The 15142-nt window shown below is 40.9% G+C and overlaps 1 protein-coding gene across 3 annotated transcripts in view; it reads left to right on the forward strand.

The window, feature by feature from the left end:
- The window catches only part of PLCE1 (phospholipase C epsilon 1), a 323410-nt gene that overhangs the window by 40642 nt on the left and 267626 nt on the right, over positions 1–15142 (forward strand). For all 3 annotated transcript variants that reach the window (XM_055300238.1, XM_055300237.1, XM_055300239.1), the window contains exon 2: positions 810–2389. In XM_055300238.1, the coding sequence (XP_055156213.1) occupies positions 1160–2389 (1230 nt within the window). In that variant the 5' untranslated portion in view covers positions 810–1159. The remainder of the gene's footprint in view (positions 1–809; positions 2390–15142) is intronic.

A 15142-nucleotide genomic window follows, 5' to 3' on the forward strand; every position in this document is an offset into this window, starting at 1 on the left:
TTACCATTTCTTATAGGCAAATTTTCTGGTGATGAATTCTTTCAGCTTTTGTATGTCTAGAAAGTTTTTATTTTATTTTTGTTTTCAGAAGATATTTTTGCTGAGCATAGAAATCTAAGTTGGCAGTATTTTTTCTTTTAGTACTTTAAAGATTTACTCCACTCTCATCTGGTTGTATTGTTTATTTTATTTTATTTGTTCATCATTATAAGTACACTCTTCAATCCCCATTTCCTATTTCGCCCATCCACCCCACTTTTCTCCCCATGGCATTGTTCCTCATGAGAAGCCTGCTGCCATTCTTATTTTTGCTTCTCTCCATTTAATTTGTCTTCTTTCTCCAGTTTTTATGGGATTATTGAACTCTTAATTTTTTTCTTTATATCAGCACTCTGTTGGGTTCAACCTGAGTTCCCCTTTCCTCCCTTGTAGCCTAAAAACTCTCAAGCTGTAAATTAGGGCATTTATAGGACTCATCTCATTTAGTTTTTTTCTTATTTCAGGAATCACTATTCTGTGTTACCTGTTGTTCAATACGTAAAAGCCATTTTTTTAAATGATTTTTTTCAGTTGTTTAAGGTGGGGGGATAATTCTGGTCTCTGTTATGACTTCACTTTGTCTGGAAACAGAATTTCTGAAATATTAAATCAGAAAAATAAATACCTAAAGCATTAAAAGTAACTATAAGATTGCAAAGCTCCTTCCTCAAAATTAGTTCATATTTTGTGTTAGCTTAGAATTATTATGAGTTCAGTTTTAAAAATTTATTTCATGTCACAGTGTTTGACATCATGTCTTTTTCTTACAGGAAACATTCAAACTGGATTTTTAAAACATTAGTAAGTCAGTGATCAGAATTTACAGAATGCAATCCCCAGTAAAAATCTCAAAAAGAATTCCTTCAACTAACAGAGTAAAGAAAGTTGAACTACCACCTTGAAACCCTGGTCTAGAAAAACGTATTGACATGACAGGAAGTGACAACTAGGGAAATATATTTGGCTCTTAATGCACCCGAATCAAAGAAATTGTCACAGTGCTTCTCAGAGGACTTGTATATCTGAGATTATTTTAACAATAAGTTGTTTTATAAAAATCTTGACATGATCGCCAGGGAGGAGAGACAGCAATAGCTAAAACCTGTGTGTGTGGGTCAGGATGACTTCTGAAGAAATGGCAGCTTCTGTTCTCACACCTGTGACTCAAAGAAAAGTGACATTTGCTCCATCGGCTGTAGATGAAAGTAGTGAAAAGGTCTCAGACATCAGTGTTCCAAAGGCACATAGTGTCAAGCAGAGTGAGCAGACTTCTACCATCCCGTGGATGAACAAGCTTAAAGAAGAATCTTCTGGAAGCAACTTGCCCAAAATTCTCTCTATAGCAAGGGAGAAAATAGCAAGTGATGAGAACAGCAATGAAGAGTGCTGGACAGAAAGCATACCAGTTTCTGTGAAAAACCTTAACATTAACCATAACAACATCCTGACAAACCGCCAGTGCGTCCTGCCTCAGAGCCAGTCTTATGACACGTGCAATTCTGTTATGGAGGAAGACCCATGTTTGGAAACTGGAATCTCATCCTCACTGGAAAGAAAGGTATTCCCTGGAATTCAACTGGAAGTCAACAGACCTCCCATGGACTTTAGGCCTCCAGGCCTAATGGACTTTAGTACCTTAGGAAGTCAGTCAGCCATTGTAGATACTGGCCAGGCGCACCCTGACAGCAACAAAGCAGCATTTCAAATCTTTAATTATGAAGTTGACAGAAGGATGTCAGACACTTTCTGTACCCTGTCAGGTGACTTGATATTGGATGACTGTGGAAACTGTGTGCCACTGTCATCTGGTTTTGGCGGGGAGCAAAAGAAAAATTACGTGGCATATACCTGTAAACTCATGGAATTGGCTGAAAACTGTGATAATGAGAATGGACAGCTGCAGTGTGATGATTATGATGCCTTGGATGACAAATACTTGTGCTTTGAAGATTCTTGCCAAAGGGCCAGTGTGGTATGTTCAAGTGACAGCTTTCACAGGGAGGACCTAACTAACAGTCCACCTGCCAAGACCTTTCTGAGCCATTTTGAAGACTTCCCTGATAATGGTGAAGATGTAGAAGATTTTTTTAAAAACAAAAAGGAGAGATCCACTTTGTTAGTGAGGAGATTTTGTAAAAATGACAGAGAAGTAAAGAAATCTGTGTATACTGGGACAAGGGCAATCATGAGAACTCTGCCTTCTGGTCACATTGGGCTGGAAGCTTATAGTTACATCGATCAGAAGAGAAGTGGTCCCTTATTACCCCGTGGGAGAGTTCTGGAACAGCTGTCAGTGGTGGCAATTAGGCAAGATGGGAGCCAGTGCCTGTCAGAAGCCGAGTGGTATCGGGTAAGAGTTAAAGTTTCTTTTTGACCACATCTTTAAACTTGATCTTTAAAAATCCAATTTTCCATTGTTTTAGTTCATGGAAAGTTTTAAGTTCTGTCAAATTGTGATTCTTAGGGGAAGCATTTGTAGTTACTGGAAACTAAGAGACCTAACAGATACTCCAATTGATAGCTGTTAAGATTGAGTTAACTTTGCAACGATTTAAGTAACTAAATATACATATATATGTCATCAGGAGTGCAGAAATTAGGGAGATTCCCTAGTTACTGTATGTAAGATTATAAGACAGACTCCTGATAGTGGGAAAGAAGCTCCGTTGACTGATTATCTAGTCATGTCCTTTGGAGGTACATGCCTATGTTTTTAGGTTGCAGGGCCTAAAAGAACTAAAAATCTGGTTTCCTCCATTTTCCAACCAGTGTTCCCACTTTCTTCCCTTTTTGTCTTTTTTGTGCCATGGACCCCTTTGGCAATTCAGTGAAGCCTCTGGACTCAGAAGAATGCTTTTAAATGCATCAAATGAAATATAAAATATTAGCGAGGACACAGATTATGTGGCCATATGTACATTTACCAAGATATTGTTTGAAATTGTGATATATGGTAGGTGCTTCCTTATTAACACATTAAACAGTGGCATTCAGTAAGGCGATAACTACTGTAATTTCAAAGTAGTAGGAATATCAGTAGGGAATGGTTTCCCTGGGGCTTTGTCAGTTTAGCACTGCAAATCCTGCATCCAGGGAAACCCCTTAGTCCTGGCCAGACCAGGGCAGTTGGTCACCCTGAATATAAATACTCTTTTAGGGATTTGACCATGACTGTAATATATGGAAATATCTGTGATTTCTATTGGTGACAAGATCACAGATGCTATTCCTGCTGCTAAGGCTTGTTGCCTATATTCATAATTTAAAGATATGCTAAAATGTCTAATTCTCACATTTTAGCATTTCACAATTCTTTGAAACCTGGCCTTGTGAATAAATACCCAGTTCAGAAAAACATTATTTTTATTGGAACACAACTGGTATATTTTTACTATCATCATCATCAGTCGTGGTAATTAATACTTACTGTGCATTTTACATGTGCCAGACGTTGGGTTACATAATTTACATTATTGATGCAATCCCCTCAGCTATCCTCGGATACTGGTATGAGTATTAACCCCATTGTTTTTCTAAGAAAATGGAATCTCCCCTGAGACGTACCTTGTCCAAGGTTAGTTAACTGCTAAGTGGTATAACTAAGGATTGTAATCCAAGGAGCCTAGACTCTTAGTTTCTCAAGATCCAGAAAAAGAAAATTGAGAGTAAGCTTTTAAAGGAACAGAAGAATTATGTTCATTTCAGTGTCTGTTGATTGAGTAGCCATACTCAGTGATGCTTAATGGACTTAGCTGTGTTCAGTGTGGCAGTTCTAACCCTGGTTCTGTACTAGAACCACAGTGTCCAGGCCCCACTCTAGACCCTCTGAATCAGAATCAGTAGGGTAGGGTACAACATGAATGTTTTTTCAGAGTTTCCCTGGTGATTCTATGATTCTATGGAGTTGAGAACCACTGTCCAGGAGCTTTAACTGAGCTCTTTGCTCTTTGGTCAGGACGTTTGGGGAATATTTACTGTCTTAAAGTCCCTGACACTGCTTGGGTTCTCAGGAGTGGCAGGGTTGAGCTGAAAGCCTGCCTGAAAAGTGATGACTGACAAGCCCTTCTTTCTGTGCATTGAACCTACCATTCACCCAGCAAGTGTCGGCTGATTCGTTTTTACTGCTTCACCTTATTCCTCATAAAACCTGAGTTACAAGCAAGGTGATGTCAATGACACGCAGGCTCCCCAGCTCTTCTGGCTAAATTATCCACACAAAGAGAAAGGAGCTCATCACAGTAATGTGTCTTCCCAATTAAAAATGCAGGAATTTAAAAAATTCATGCACACCTGAAGTTGAATGTTAAGAATGCAACAGAAATTTAAATGCAGCAAAGAGAATGTAAGCTGATTGATTGAGAACCGTTATCACAGGCCACATGTCCCACCCCTTCCCCCTTACTCAGGCACAAGGGTCATGAGCCTGCTGTAAGTAATTGCAGAATGATTTCTGGCGTGACCATACTCACTCCTCCACTTTCTGGAGCATTGCCACTTCTCCTGAGAAAGCCCACAGATCCCTAGCTCCACTCAGCCCCTTTCTGTCAGTCAGAGGCCCTGGGATGGGTAATTTCCAGTGAAAAGAACCAAAGAGATGATGCAAATCATCCTCCCTTAGTCTCTGGAGGCTGGGAGAGGTTGCCACACCTCAGTCAGAGTGAACTCCAGGAAGTCCTTTCTCCTTTCTGACTGGGTTTGCAGGAGGCCGTTGGGCAAATTTATTAACACTTAAGATGAAGCTGGGGAATGGATTGATGGTCCACTCCTTTCTGAAGGGAGAGTTCTGAAAGGGAGAGCCCTTTTTGAATATTCTAACCATACCATGGCAGGAATGACTCCGTATTTTCTAAAGTATAGTATTCTCTCAGTATCTCAGTTTTTAGCATAGAGTCTGGTAGAAATCTTTCTCAAAATTGCACAGATAAATTCTAGCCACTTCCTCCAACTCCTATAAGCAGCTTCCTTCACCTGAACAAAGCAGACCCTAGTACAGTGCTCCCGTTCCTGATCATTTCACATGTAGCCATCCTGGTTCCCTGATCAGATTATAAATTTATTAAGGACAAGAAGTGGCCATAGCATTTTCCTACTCTCCATGATGCAAGCATAATCCCAAGTATGTGAAAAACAGGACAGTGTCATTTTAGGAACGGTCTCTGGAGTCAGCCAGCCCGAACTGAAAGTCGACCACAGTGACTTCACCATTTATGGCTAGGTGTGATTTCAGGCAAGTTATTTGACCTCTTTGTTTCTAATTACCTTATATGTAAACTGGAAGTAATCATAATATTAGGGGATTAAATGAAATGGCCATGTGAAGTTGACAGCACAGTATCTGGCAAGGAGTGGGAGCCACTGTTCTCACTCTGGCAATTTATTACATGCTTTGTCATGAACACGTGCCCACCGCCTTCTGTTCTTTGGAGCTTCTCCCATAGGGGAGTTTATGGTGAGGTGAATTTGAATGTATGTCTCTCAGTTTATGATGTGGTAGCTTGTATAGTCCTTCCTACATATTTATTTTTTTTCCTTCCTACACATTTAAAGAATGTGTTATGTGTCCAGTTAGTTCCTCTGCCTCACACTGAAATTTTTTTCATGTATGCTTCGTCAAAATGACCCAATTAATTTATGTTTGCACAGCTGTGCAGGAAGAATGGAAGATGTTAATGAGGATTAATGCTTGCTGACTGACTAATCATATTGGTATCCTCCTCCCCCTGCTTGTGAGAAATGAAAATCCTATCTCTTATCCAGTTACAGCCACACTCCTTATTCTCCTGCTCTACGTTTATTGGCTTAACAAGAGGGTATATTTTGGCAGGTGTGGGTCAAGTCTCCAGGTTGAAAGTAGGCTAAGAGTGTTTTTCCTTCTAAAAAACCTCTCTCCCTGCCTGAATTTTGGGGAGTTTAGGGTACTTAAGAGTTATTCTGAAGATGAAGGACCAGAAGTTCCTGCCTGTGCTGGAATCATTCATGTAAGCGGAGTTCCATGTACACTGAAGAATGGAGCATGGAGGAGGGGAGGGTGGCCAGGGCAGAAGGGCCACCAGCTCCCATACTATCACTTAATTTATCTCTCTGCTGTGGTCTGCAAGAGGATTTATTGTAAAAGGATATGGGTGTCAAAATAGGAAAAAATGAAATCTTATTCATTTTTTAAAAAATCAGACTACAAAAACTGTAACTTAGAAAGTCAAACCAGCTTCTGTGTTGTTAGCTCTTATCCTCCTTTCTTCCTCCTAAAATATATCTTTCTTCTGCACATTTTATTCTACTCTTTTGCAGAGAAAATTTAAACGTAGGGGGCAATGAAAAAATTTTGAGTGGCTTAACATAAATACCTTTGTCAGTATATATGTCTTTGAGTCCATATTTTCTCAGTTATGTGTCAAGGGATCAACCAATAATAAATTATTCTTGCAAGTTGTAACTTTTAGGGATGATCAGATATCCACTGGGCTCTGCTGTCCAGTGTTGTCATAGGTGGCTGCTGAAACAGCAATATGTTTCATTTTCTCCTCTGGAAATTTGGTCTCCCTACACATTGGGTATAATGTGGACCTTGAAATAATTAAAATTTCACAGGGTGTGCAGGCAAAACTAAAAGCCTGGGCTTGGTGGCATGCCAGGCCCCCTCTTCCATTTCTAAGGGTCACGTCAAGTTCGTGACATGGATATAGGACGATGTTGTCCCCTTCCTGTTGAGCACAGTGAAAGGGAACCCAGATGCCGGACGGACAGCCCCTGCACAGTTTAGTCACGTCTGGTGCATCAGTGGAAAATGTGACAGGCTGTCAGAGGCTGACACTGTGGTGATTGGACAGCTTTCCCGTATTAGCTGCATGGGGGCATTTTAGGATAAATTTGCTTCCATATCTCTGTCTACCAGCTCTTTGGCTAGGATTCGGCAAAAAAATGGAATGACAATGAAAAATGCTGACCCTGGACACTAAATTTAAGGTGAATATATATTCATGGCCACTGTTACTCATACAGTAGCCTGGGACAGTAACAGCACTAGGCTTGTTTTGTTCCTTTTCTCCAGATGTCCTGCATAATGAGAATTAGGCCTCATCCCTGGATATGGACCATGGTTAAAATGTGGCCTGAAAAGAATCAGAACCCATAGGCCAGAATAAGACTATCAGATGGAGTCTTGATCTAATGCACACTCTGCATTTTTATGCAGGAGGGATTTGGGCTGCCCATAGAATGACCTCCTGTAGTCATGAGTGATAATAGTGTTCCTCTTCCCATGGTCCCCTCCCTGGGTGCTGATTCAAATATAAGTCCCCTCGAGGGCTTATAGGCCTTCTGGAGTAGTGTGGAGGTTTCTTCTCCAGTGACCACAGGATCCAGCATCAGGGACTGAAGCATCATTGGGAGTGAGGGGTGACTATCCCCTGATTCTTCCATGACGAGACTAACTCATGACTCATGAGGAGAGGGCCCTCCCTGAAAAGCTCTTCTCAGACAGTGGTGCTGGGTCATTTTCTGGTCTTGAAGACCCTTATGACACTAACATGGTTTTCCATCCATTGGTTCTTTTTTCTAGCAGCTGGCCTGGATGCATTCAGAGCCTGATATTAAATATGAGTCCTGCAGAGCTCAGGCATCCAAATCCCAAACCCTAGCCAACATTTAGCCCTTGAGCCCCTGCCCCATCCCAGTCATTTAGGCCATCACCCCTCAAACAGTCTTCAGCAATACAGAGATTACATTATCTTTCAAGGATAAGGAGAGCCCATACTTTGAATCCCTAAAGCAGATCTCTTTGGAGGCAAGGAGAAATTGATTACTTCTGTTTTTGATAACTTTATTGATAGTCTTCTTTATTTTGATAGCTTTATTAAGCGGTTTTTGACCTATTCACAGATATGTGCAGCCATCACCACAATTTTAGAACATTTCATTACTTCATAAGGAAACCCCATACCCTCTAGCTATCAGCCTTCATTCTCCTCATGCTGTCTCCCCTCCCCCACCCAGAAGCATCCACTGATCTACTTTCTGATCTCTAAGTTTCCTTATTCCCTATTCTAGACCACCATATGAATGTGCTCTCTTTTGTGACTGGCTTCTTTCACTTAGCATAATGTATTTTTAAATTTTATTTTTTTTTTGTTTTAAAATTTTTATTTATTTATGATAGAGAGAGAGGAGAGAGGCAGAGACACAGGCAGAGGGAGAAGCAGGCTCCATGCACCCGGAGCCCGACGTGGGATTCGATCCCGGGTCTCCAGGATCGCGCCTGGGCCAAAGGCAGGCGCTAAACCGCTGCGCCACCCAGGGATCCCCTATTTTTAAATTTTAATACCAGTGTACTGAACACAATATAATATTTTTAAGGTTCAAGGTACATCTCTACTGTAGCATGTGTAGGTACTTTGTTTTTTTACCTCTGAATAATACTCCATTGTATGAACATATGACATTTTATTTATCTATTCATCAGTTGTTAGACATCAGATTCTTTCCACTTCTTGTCTGGTATAAATAATACTGCTGTGAACATCCATATGCAAGTGTTTGTGTGGACATATGTCATTTCTCTTGGGTACATATCCAGGAGTGGAATTACTGAGTTTTATAACTGTGTTTAACCTTCTGAAGAACTGCCAGACTATTTTCCAAAGCAGCCACACCTTTCTGCATTCCCACTAGCAGTGTGTGAGGGTTCCAATGTTTCTATATCTTGACCAGCATTTCTTAGTGTCCGCCTTTTTGGTTATAGCCATCCTAATGGATATGAGGTAATATTGCATTGTAGTTTTGATTTGTATTTTCCTGATAGCTAATGATGTTGAACACATTTTCCTGTGCATATTGGCAATTTGTACATCTTTGGAGAAATGCCTATTCATATCTTTTGCCTATTTTTAAATTTCTTTTATTATTGAATTCTTTATATTTCTGGATGTAAGTCTATTTTCACGTGTGTGTGTGTGTGTGTGTGTGTGTGTGTGTGTGTGTGTATAGAGGTACAGGTATGGACGTGGATATAATGAATGCAAGTCAAGAAAGTAGCAAAGAAGGCTTACAATTTTAATTCATAGTGAAACTTAAGTATTTTCTTTGGATATTAATCTCATTCTCAGTCGTCTTTTTCAAATTTGCCCTACTAGCAACAATGGTTAAGTCAAATTTTTTATCTTCCTTCTCCCCCAATTCTTTCTGAACTCCAGTCTGCATAGTTTCTCACTCCTCTTCTGCCTGAGCTTGTATTATATAGGCCATTTTTCTTATTATCTAAATTCTGCACCCCAGAGCAATGGCAGATTGTCATCTGCAAACTTGTGCATTGCATGGAATGCATCCAAGGCAAGGCTGATTAAGGAGGTCACCACGTAACAGTAATGTACTTCATTATGTACAAGTGGTGGGACCAAGACTAGGCTGAGACTAGCAGGGTGCCTGAGTGGTAACTTTTAAGGAGGCACTCAATCTCAGGGTCTGGCTGGTGCTAGCTCTCTACTTATCAACTAATGTTTCCTTAAATTTTGAGCCCTAGGTAGCTCACTTTTCTCACTTTAGTCCCAGACCTGGGTAGAGGATCTAAGAGAATCTGTGGTTTAGAAACGCCTATCATCTTTTTAGTTCAGGAATGGCCTTGACTAATCCCTCTCCTATTCCTTAATGCACATATTGTTAAAATACAAGCTAAGAATGGTTCCTCATTTTTGAAGCATTCAGAAAAAATCAAAAGAAGAATATTTCATGGCATGTAAAAATTATATGGATTTGAAATTTCAGTGTTCACAAATGAAGATTATTAGAACACAGCCTCATTCATTCCTTTTAATACTCATGTATTTTTCTGTAGCTGCTTTCTCCTTGTAACAGCACAGTCAGGGAGCGCTAATTGAGACTATATGTCTTGGAAAGACTAGAATATTTATTATCTGGCCCTGTAAAGTAAAATTCCCCCTGGTTTAGAACATCCCTCTCTACCTGGCTAGTTTCTACCCATCCTTTAGTCCTGAGCTTAGATTTCACATCCTCTTGGTGGTCCTTTCCTGGGAACCCCTCCCCAGCATGGACCCCAGTCCAGAGTTCCAGCCAGTGCTGATATGTATTTCTCAAATGATTCCTTGAATTATAAGTAAAGAAAAGCAGTTTCCGCTCACTGCTGAGGTCTCCTTCTCTCCTTCCCCAGACCCAGTGCAGGCTTTTAAGCTGTCCTCCCTTTGACCATCTGAGCTTGGAAACACTTTCTTTGAGCAATATCTAGGACAGAATCAGAATTTCCCATTGTTATTCAGAAAGGCCTTTTTCAGTCCTGTGAACCCAGAGACCTATGCTTGTTACCTCCACAGACTTGGCCTGAAAGACAAAGAGGGGACATTTGTAGATCTCCTTGTCTGTGACCATTTCAATTGCAAAACCCCCTGGGAAAGTTTCCATATGTTTTGCATTTACAAGGGGAGCATCTAAGACTGCTGTTTATCTGCAGTGGGCCACAGAGGAAAGAAACCCCCTCCTCGAAGATCCTGGAGCTCTGTCCCTGTCCTTCGGAACCTGTAGTCTGTACAGGCACAGATTTCCACCATGGACCAGAGGGGATCTAGCTTCTGTTTCTCAGTGGTGGTCAGAGGTGGGGTTGGTAGTAAAGGGATAGGGTCAGCATGCTGTGTTGAGGAGATCATTCTTAAGCTGGGGAGGTATTTGGTCAGTTTCTTCATACCATCTGACCCCCAGTACTATCAGGAATAAACTTGAGGCAGCATCCTCCCCCACACACCCAAAATAAGACCTAAGTATCAATTCCAGCTCTCCCATTAACTGGTTGTATGACCTTAAGCAGGTCACTGCTGAGATTTTTCGTTCCTTTGAAAACGAAGTAAGGATAGGGGTGCCTGGTTGGCATAGTCGGTTAAGCGTTTGAGTCTTGATTTTGGCTCAGGCCATGATCTTGGGTTATAGAATCCAGCCCTGCATCTGGCTCCTTGCTCAGTGTGGAGTCTGCTAGACATTCTTTCTCTCCCTCTCTGCCTGTTCCTCCCCCTTGCTCATGCTCTCTAAATAAATAAATACTTTTTTAAAAAGTGAGGGCAGACATGTATTCACTGCCTGCTGTGTACTATAAAATTTGCATATGTTAATACATTATAAGTTACACATTTCATCTTATCTCTGAAAGCCCAACAATCTGTGATTTTCCTGATTTAAGTCTTGACTCTGGATTTATGGTGGAGTAAATATTCTACCTCCCCCAGCAGTGCCTCCTAGAAGCTTGATTTGGAGAGAACGCTGTAGTCACTCTCCAGCACTTGCAGTAGTGAATGGGCACAGGAGAGATGCTTCTTCATCAATGGCTAACCCCTGAAATGCCTATAGCAGTAAAAAAGCAAGCACTTGGTGCGCTTTTACTGTATACTAGGCACTGTGCTTTCCAGACATGACCAAGGTCACACAGTGTTAGGACTCCAGCCTTGGTTGGGCTGTCTCCAAAGCCCATTCTCATAACCACTCCTCAGAGGTTCCTCTGGAAGATTCTGATGTAACTCATCCCTATAACTTGGCAAGAGGTTCTGTTCCCTTATTAACTGTGCAAACTTTGAGCTGGATGAGCCCTTAAGCTGTTTCTCTGTCTTCAAATGTGATCTGGGTGTGACCTTTGGATGAAATGAGAGATGTGGGGAACAATACCAATTCTTAACTTGAGGAGTGTGTTGGCTCTTGAAATGGCTAAGATTTATTTTTATGACTCAGCCTGCTAGGGGGAGGAAACCAAGCCCGAAGGTTTGAATTTTTCACTGAATTGCTGTAATTTAAAAGTACATTTTGAGAGTTTTATAAGTAAGTAAGCAAGAACAGAGTCCAAAGCAAACTGCACACATCTGACTCAGAATCTATAGCTTATTCATGATCATGCTAGAATGACCAAAACTGGTGCAAACATAGTTTAGTATTTTTCCATTTTAATTTAAAGTTTTCTGTGATCTTTGAGGGTTCTGACCAACTGCCCTAAGTATGAAAAACATTGCTCAGGAACATTTCTTTCTGTAGTCCCACCATTTTCACCTCCTTCACAGGGTTGTGAGGTTGGAGGGAAAAAAAATGAGGCTGGTTGTATATTCAGATGCTTGGCAAACATTATAAAATGACCCCGGGATTATAAGCCTTCTTACTCCAGGCTCTGAGGCTTCAGTTTGAGGTACCTGGGGAAAAGGGGATTCCGAAACTATTCTGGAGGCAGCAAAACAAAGCCAGAGTCAGCTGTTTCCTTTCTATAAAGGCTGTAAGCATCCAGGGGAACCTGCTTACTGAAACCTGACCCTTTGGTTTCCTCATTGTGAGGCTGGCCTAGTTTTCATAACTTCATTTTAAACTTGAGATTAGGTGATTTTTGTCACCAACACCTACTTCATCTTATCCCTGTGTTTTAATAAAACAAGGAATCAATTTATCTGTATACCACGTTGAGCAGCCTAGCTTCAGAAAATTTAGCATCAAATTATAAACAGTGACACTTTAACAGTGAATGTGGATGTGTCTCGAGAGCCAGCATGTGGGAGTTTGGCAGTTGGAAAACCCCATGGCTTCAGTTTTTCCAGATTATGTACCCTTCCATCACATAGTAATTTCTTAGCCTTGAAAAACTCTTCTAGAATAAGAGAAATGTTCATTTGAGTTCTAAATTGGTGATCCAAAACTGGCTTAGTAGCAGATTCATTATTTTTCTCTTTAATGGAGCCAAAGAAAATGGTCTCATGTCCTGGATGGACCAGCAAGTTCTTCTTTTGTTGGCCACATACCAAATAAGGGCACTGTAGTGTGGGTATGACTCTGCCATGACTAATATTTTGTGAGGGTAATGCCATTATTGTGGCGACCATCTTTTCCAAATAAAAAGTTGGGAACTTTTTGTTGAGAGGACAGAGGGGCAGAATATTTGAAATTGAGACTGACTCAGGAAATCCAGAATGATTGGTCTTGGAGTTCCTGTTGATCACAATACAAAGGAAAAAGAATATGAGTGAACTAGAGCACATCTACTTTGTTGCAAGAAAAATGAGGAGCTTCAAAATGAATGACTTGGTAGTGGTACTAAGTGTGTTGTAGAGACAACACATTAGAAGCCCAGAACAGAATCTAGCAAATGTTTCTCTCAAAGTTTTTGTTTTTCTGTATTTTTTCCAAGTACTTGGTAGCTACTGTGCTTTGGAAGTATAAAGGTAGTAAAATAGATTTCGTTGAAAGACTAGGATATGCTCAGCTAAATAAGGGTTGTCTCTTTCTAAGAAATCACCTTGAAAGGCAGACTCCATTTTCCACTTATGTTACCATTATGCAAAATGTCTTCATCCTTTGAGCTTGGATGGGCATTTTAGAAACAGTCCATTCCAGCATCCTAGCTAAAGGTGATTTAGCTCAATTTGATATAGGACTGTGAAGGATAGGATTGGTTTTATTAGGGGCCTTATAAACAGACAAGAGGTGAAAGGAGGTATCTGGAAATGTTTTGAGTAAAGGTAAAATTATAAGTTTTGCATCCAACACGAACTGGTATACAAACTTGGTCATTGCTTCACAGTCTTGCTCAGTATCAATGGATAGTTCGGACATACCCACAAACCCACAATGCCCATTTGGCTTGTACTCAGTCTCATGTACACGAAGCTCATATCACAGGTGAGAATGAAATTTAGCCCCATCTCCACAAGCCTTCTTGGCCAAGTGCTCTTGTACAGGGTGCACCTGCTCAACCATACAAGGTGATCCTGGTGAACCATATCATGTGGAAGACAATCAGAGGAGCTACTGAAGAACAAAGCTACAATTAGATTTTTTCTTGGATTCATATATAATGTGCTCAGCACAATGGAGTCTGTTAAGTTCTAGTGGTCTGAAATATAAACAAATAGTGCAAATGCTTTTCTAGGTAAATATAAAATAAGTATTTGATAACTTCATGAACTGTAGAATTCTCCAGCTGGGATGCCTATCTTCTATAACCTTTTTCACTCCCTCATTTTATGGATAAAGTAGACAAGTTCCTCCACAGTGGAAATTATTTGACCAGATTCACGTAGCTAATAATGGAAGACACAGAACTAGAATCTGGATCCTCATCTCTCAGAATAGGATGAAAATATATGATACAGCCTTTCACATAGTAGGTGCTCTATTAATGTCAGCTGATTCTGAACCCCAAAGCCAGAGACATGGATTCCTGATACGTCACCTGCCCTGTCAGAGCTCATGGTAAATAATGGTGGAGGCCACGTGCCTTATCTTTCATTTGTTCCAGTTTTCCCAGATTGTAAATGATCGTGGTTGGTGCATATTCAGTCACCTTTTTTCTGTGTTCTCTGGTCCATTCCAGTTTTCACAGCTTTTCCTATCTTCAGTTCTTTAAGAAGCTGGCTCATCTTATTGCAATAACATTGTCAGTTCTTTAAGTACTCTGAGGTGCCCTTTAAATTTGAATGTAGCCAAGTTTTGTTGAGTTCATTTCTCCCCTTCGTCTAGTTTCTTTCCATCCTTCGCTTGGCAGGTAGCTCCCTCTGGTTAACGACCAGGTCTTCAAAGTATATGGAGCAGCCATGGGATCCCTCCCAGTCTCTCAGGAGGATATTTTCCTGTGTTCTTTTTCTCTTATTTATGGGATGTGGAGCCAGTGAGAGACACTGAGCCCAGCAGGAAGGGCCAAACTGGGCCCAAGTAATTGAGCCAGCAATCCCAGGCTCATAAAACATTAGCACTGGAAGCGCCTTGGAGACTGTCAACTCCAGCTCTTCATTTTACAGAGAAGGAAACTGAGGCTGAAAGGAAGGCCTGGGTCCACTCAGGCATCAGTTTCACAGCCAGGCCTGGAATCTGGGTTGCTCCCAAGCCAACTCTCCTGCCCTGTGCCAGATGCCAAACACTGTTTCTGACCCATAGGCAAGGAGTGAATTGATTGTATTATAACATAAGTTATTCGAGGTATAAGGCTCCATAGTGATTAAGTAAGCTTGGGAGCCAGCTGGCCTATGTTCAGATCTGACTCTCCACTTACTTGCACTGTGACCTCATGAAAGTTACTTAACCTCTCTGTGCCTCTATTTCCTATCCTCTAAAGTGGGGATTATAATTTAACCTACTTATTGGGATT

Source organism: Nyctereutes procyonoides, unplaced genomic scaffold (assembly GCF_905146905.1).
Source record: "Nyctereutes procyonoides isolate TBG_1078 unplaced genomic scaffold, NYPRO_anot_genome, whole genome shotgun sequence".
Taxonomy (NCBI): domain Eukaryota; kingdom Metazoa; phylum Chordata; class Mammalia; order Carnivora; family Canidae; genus Nyctereutes; species Nyctereutes procyonoides.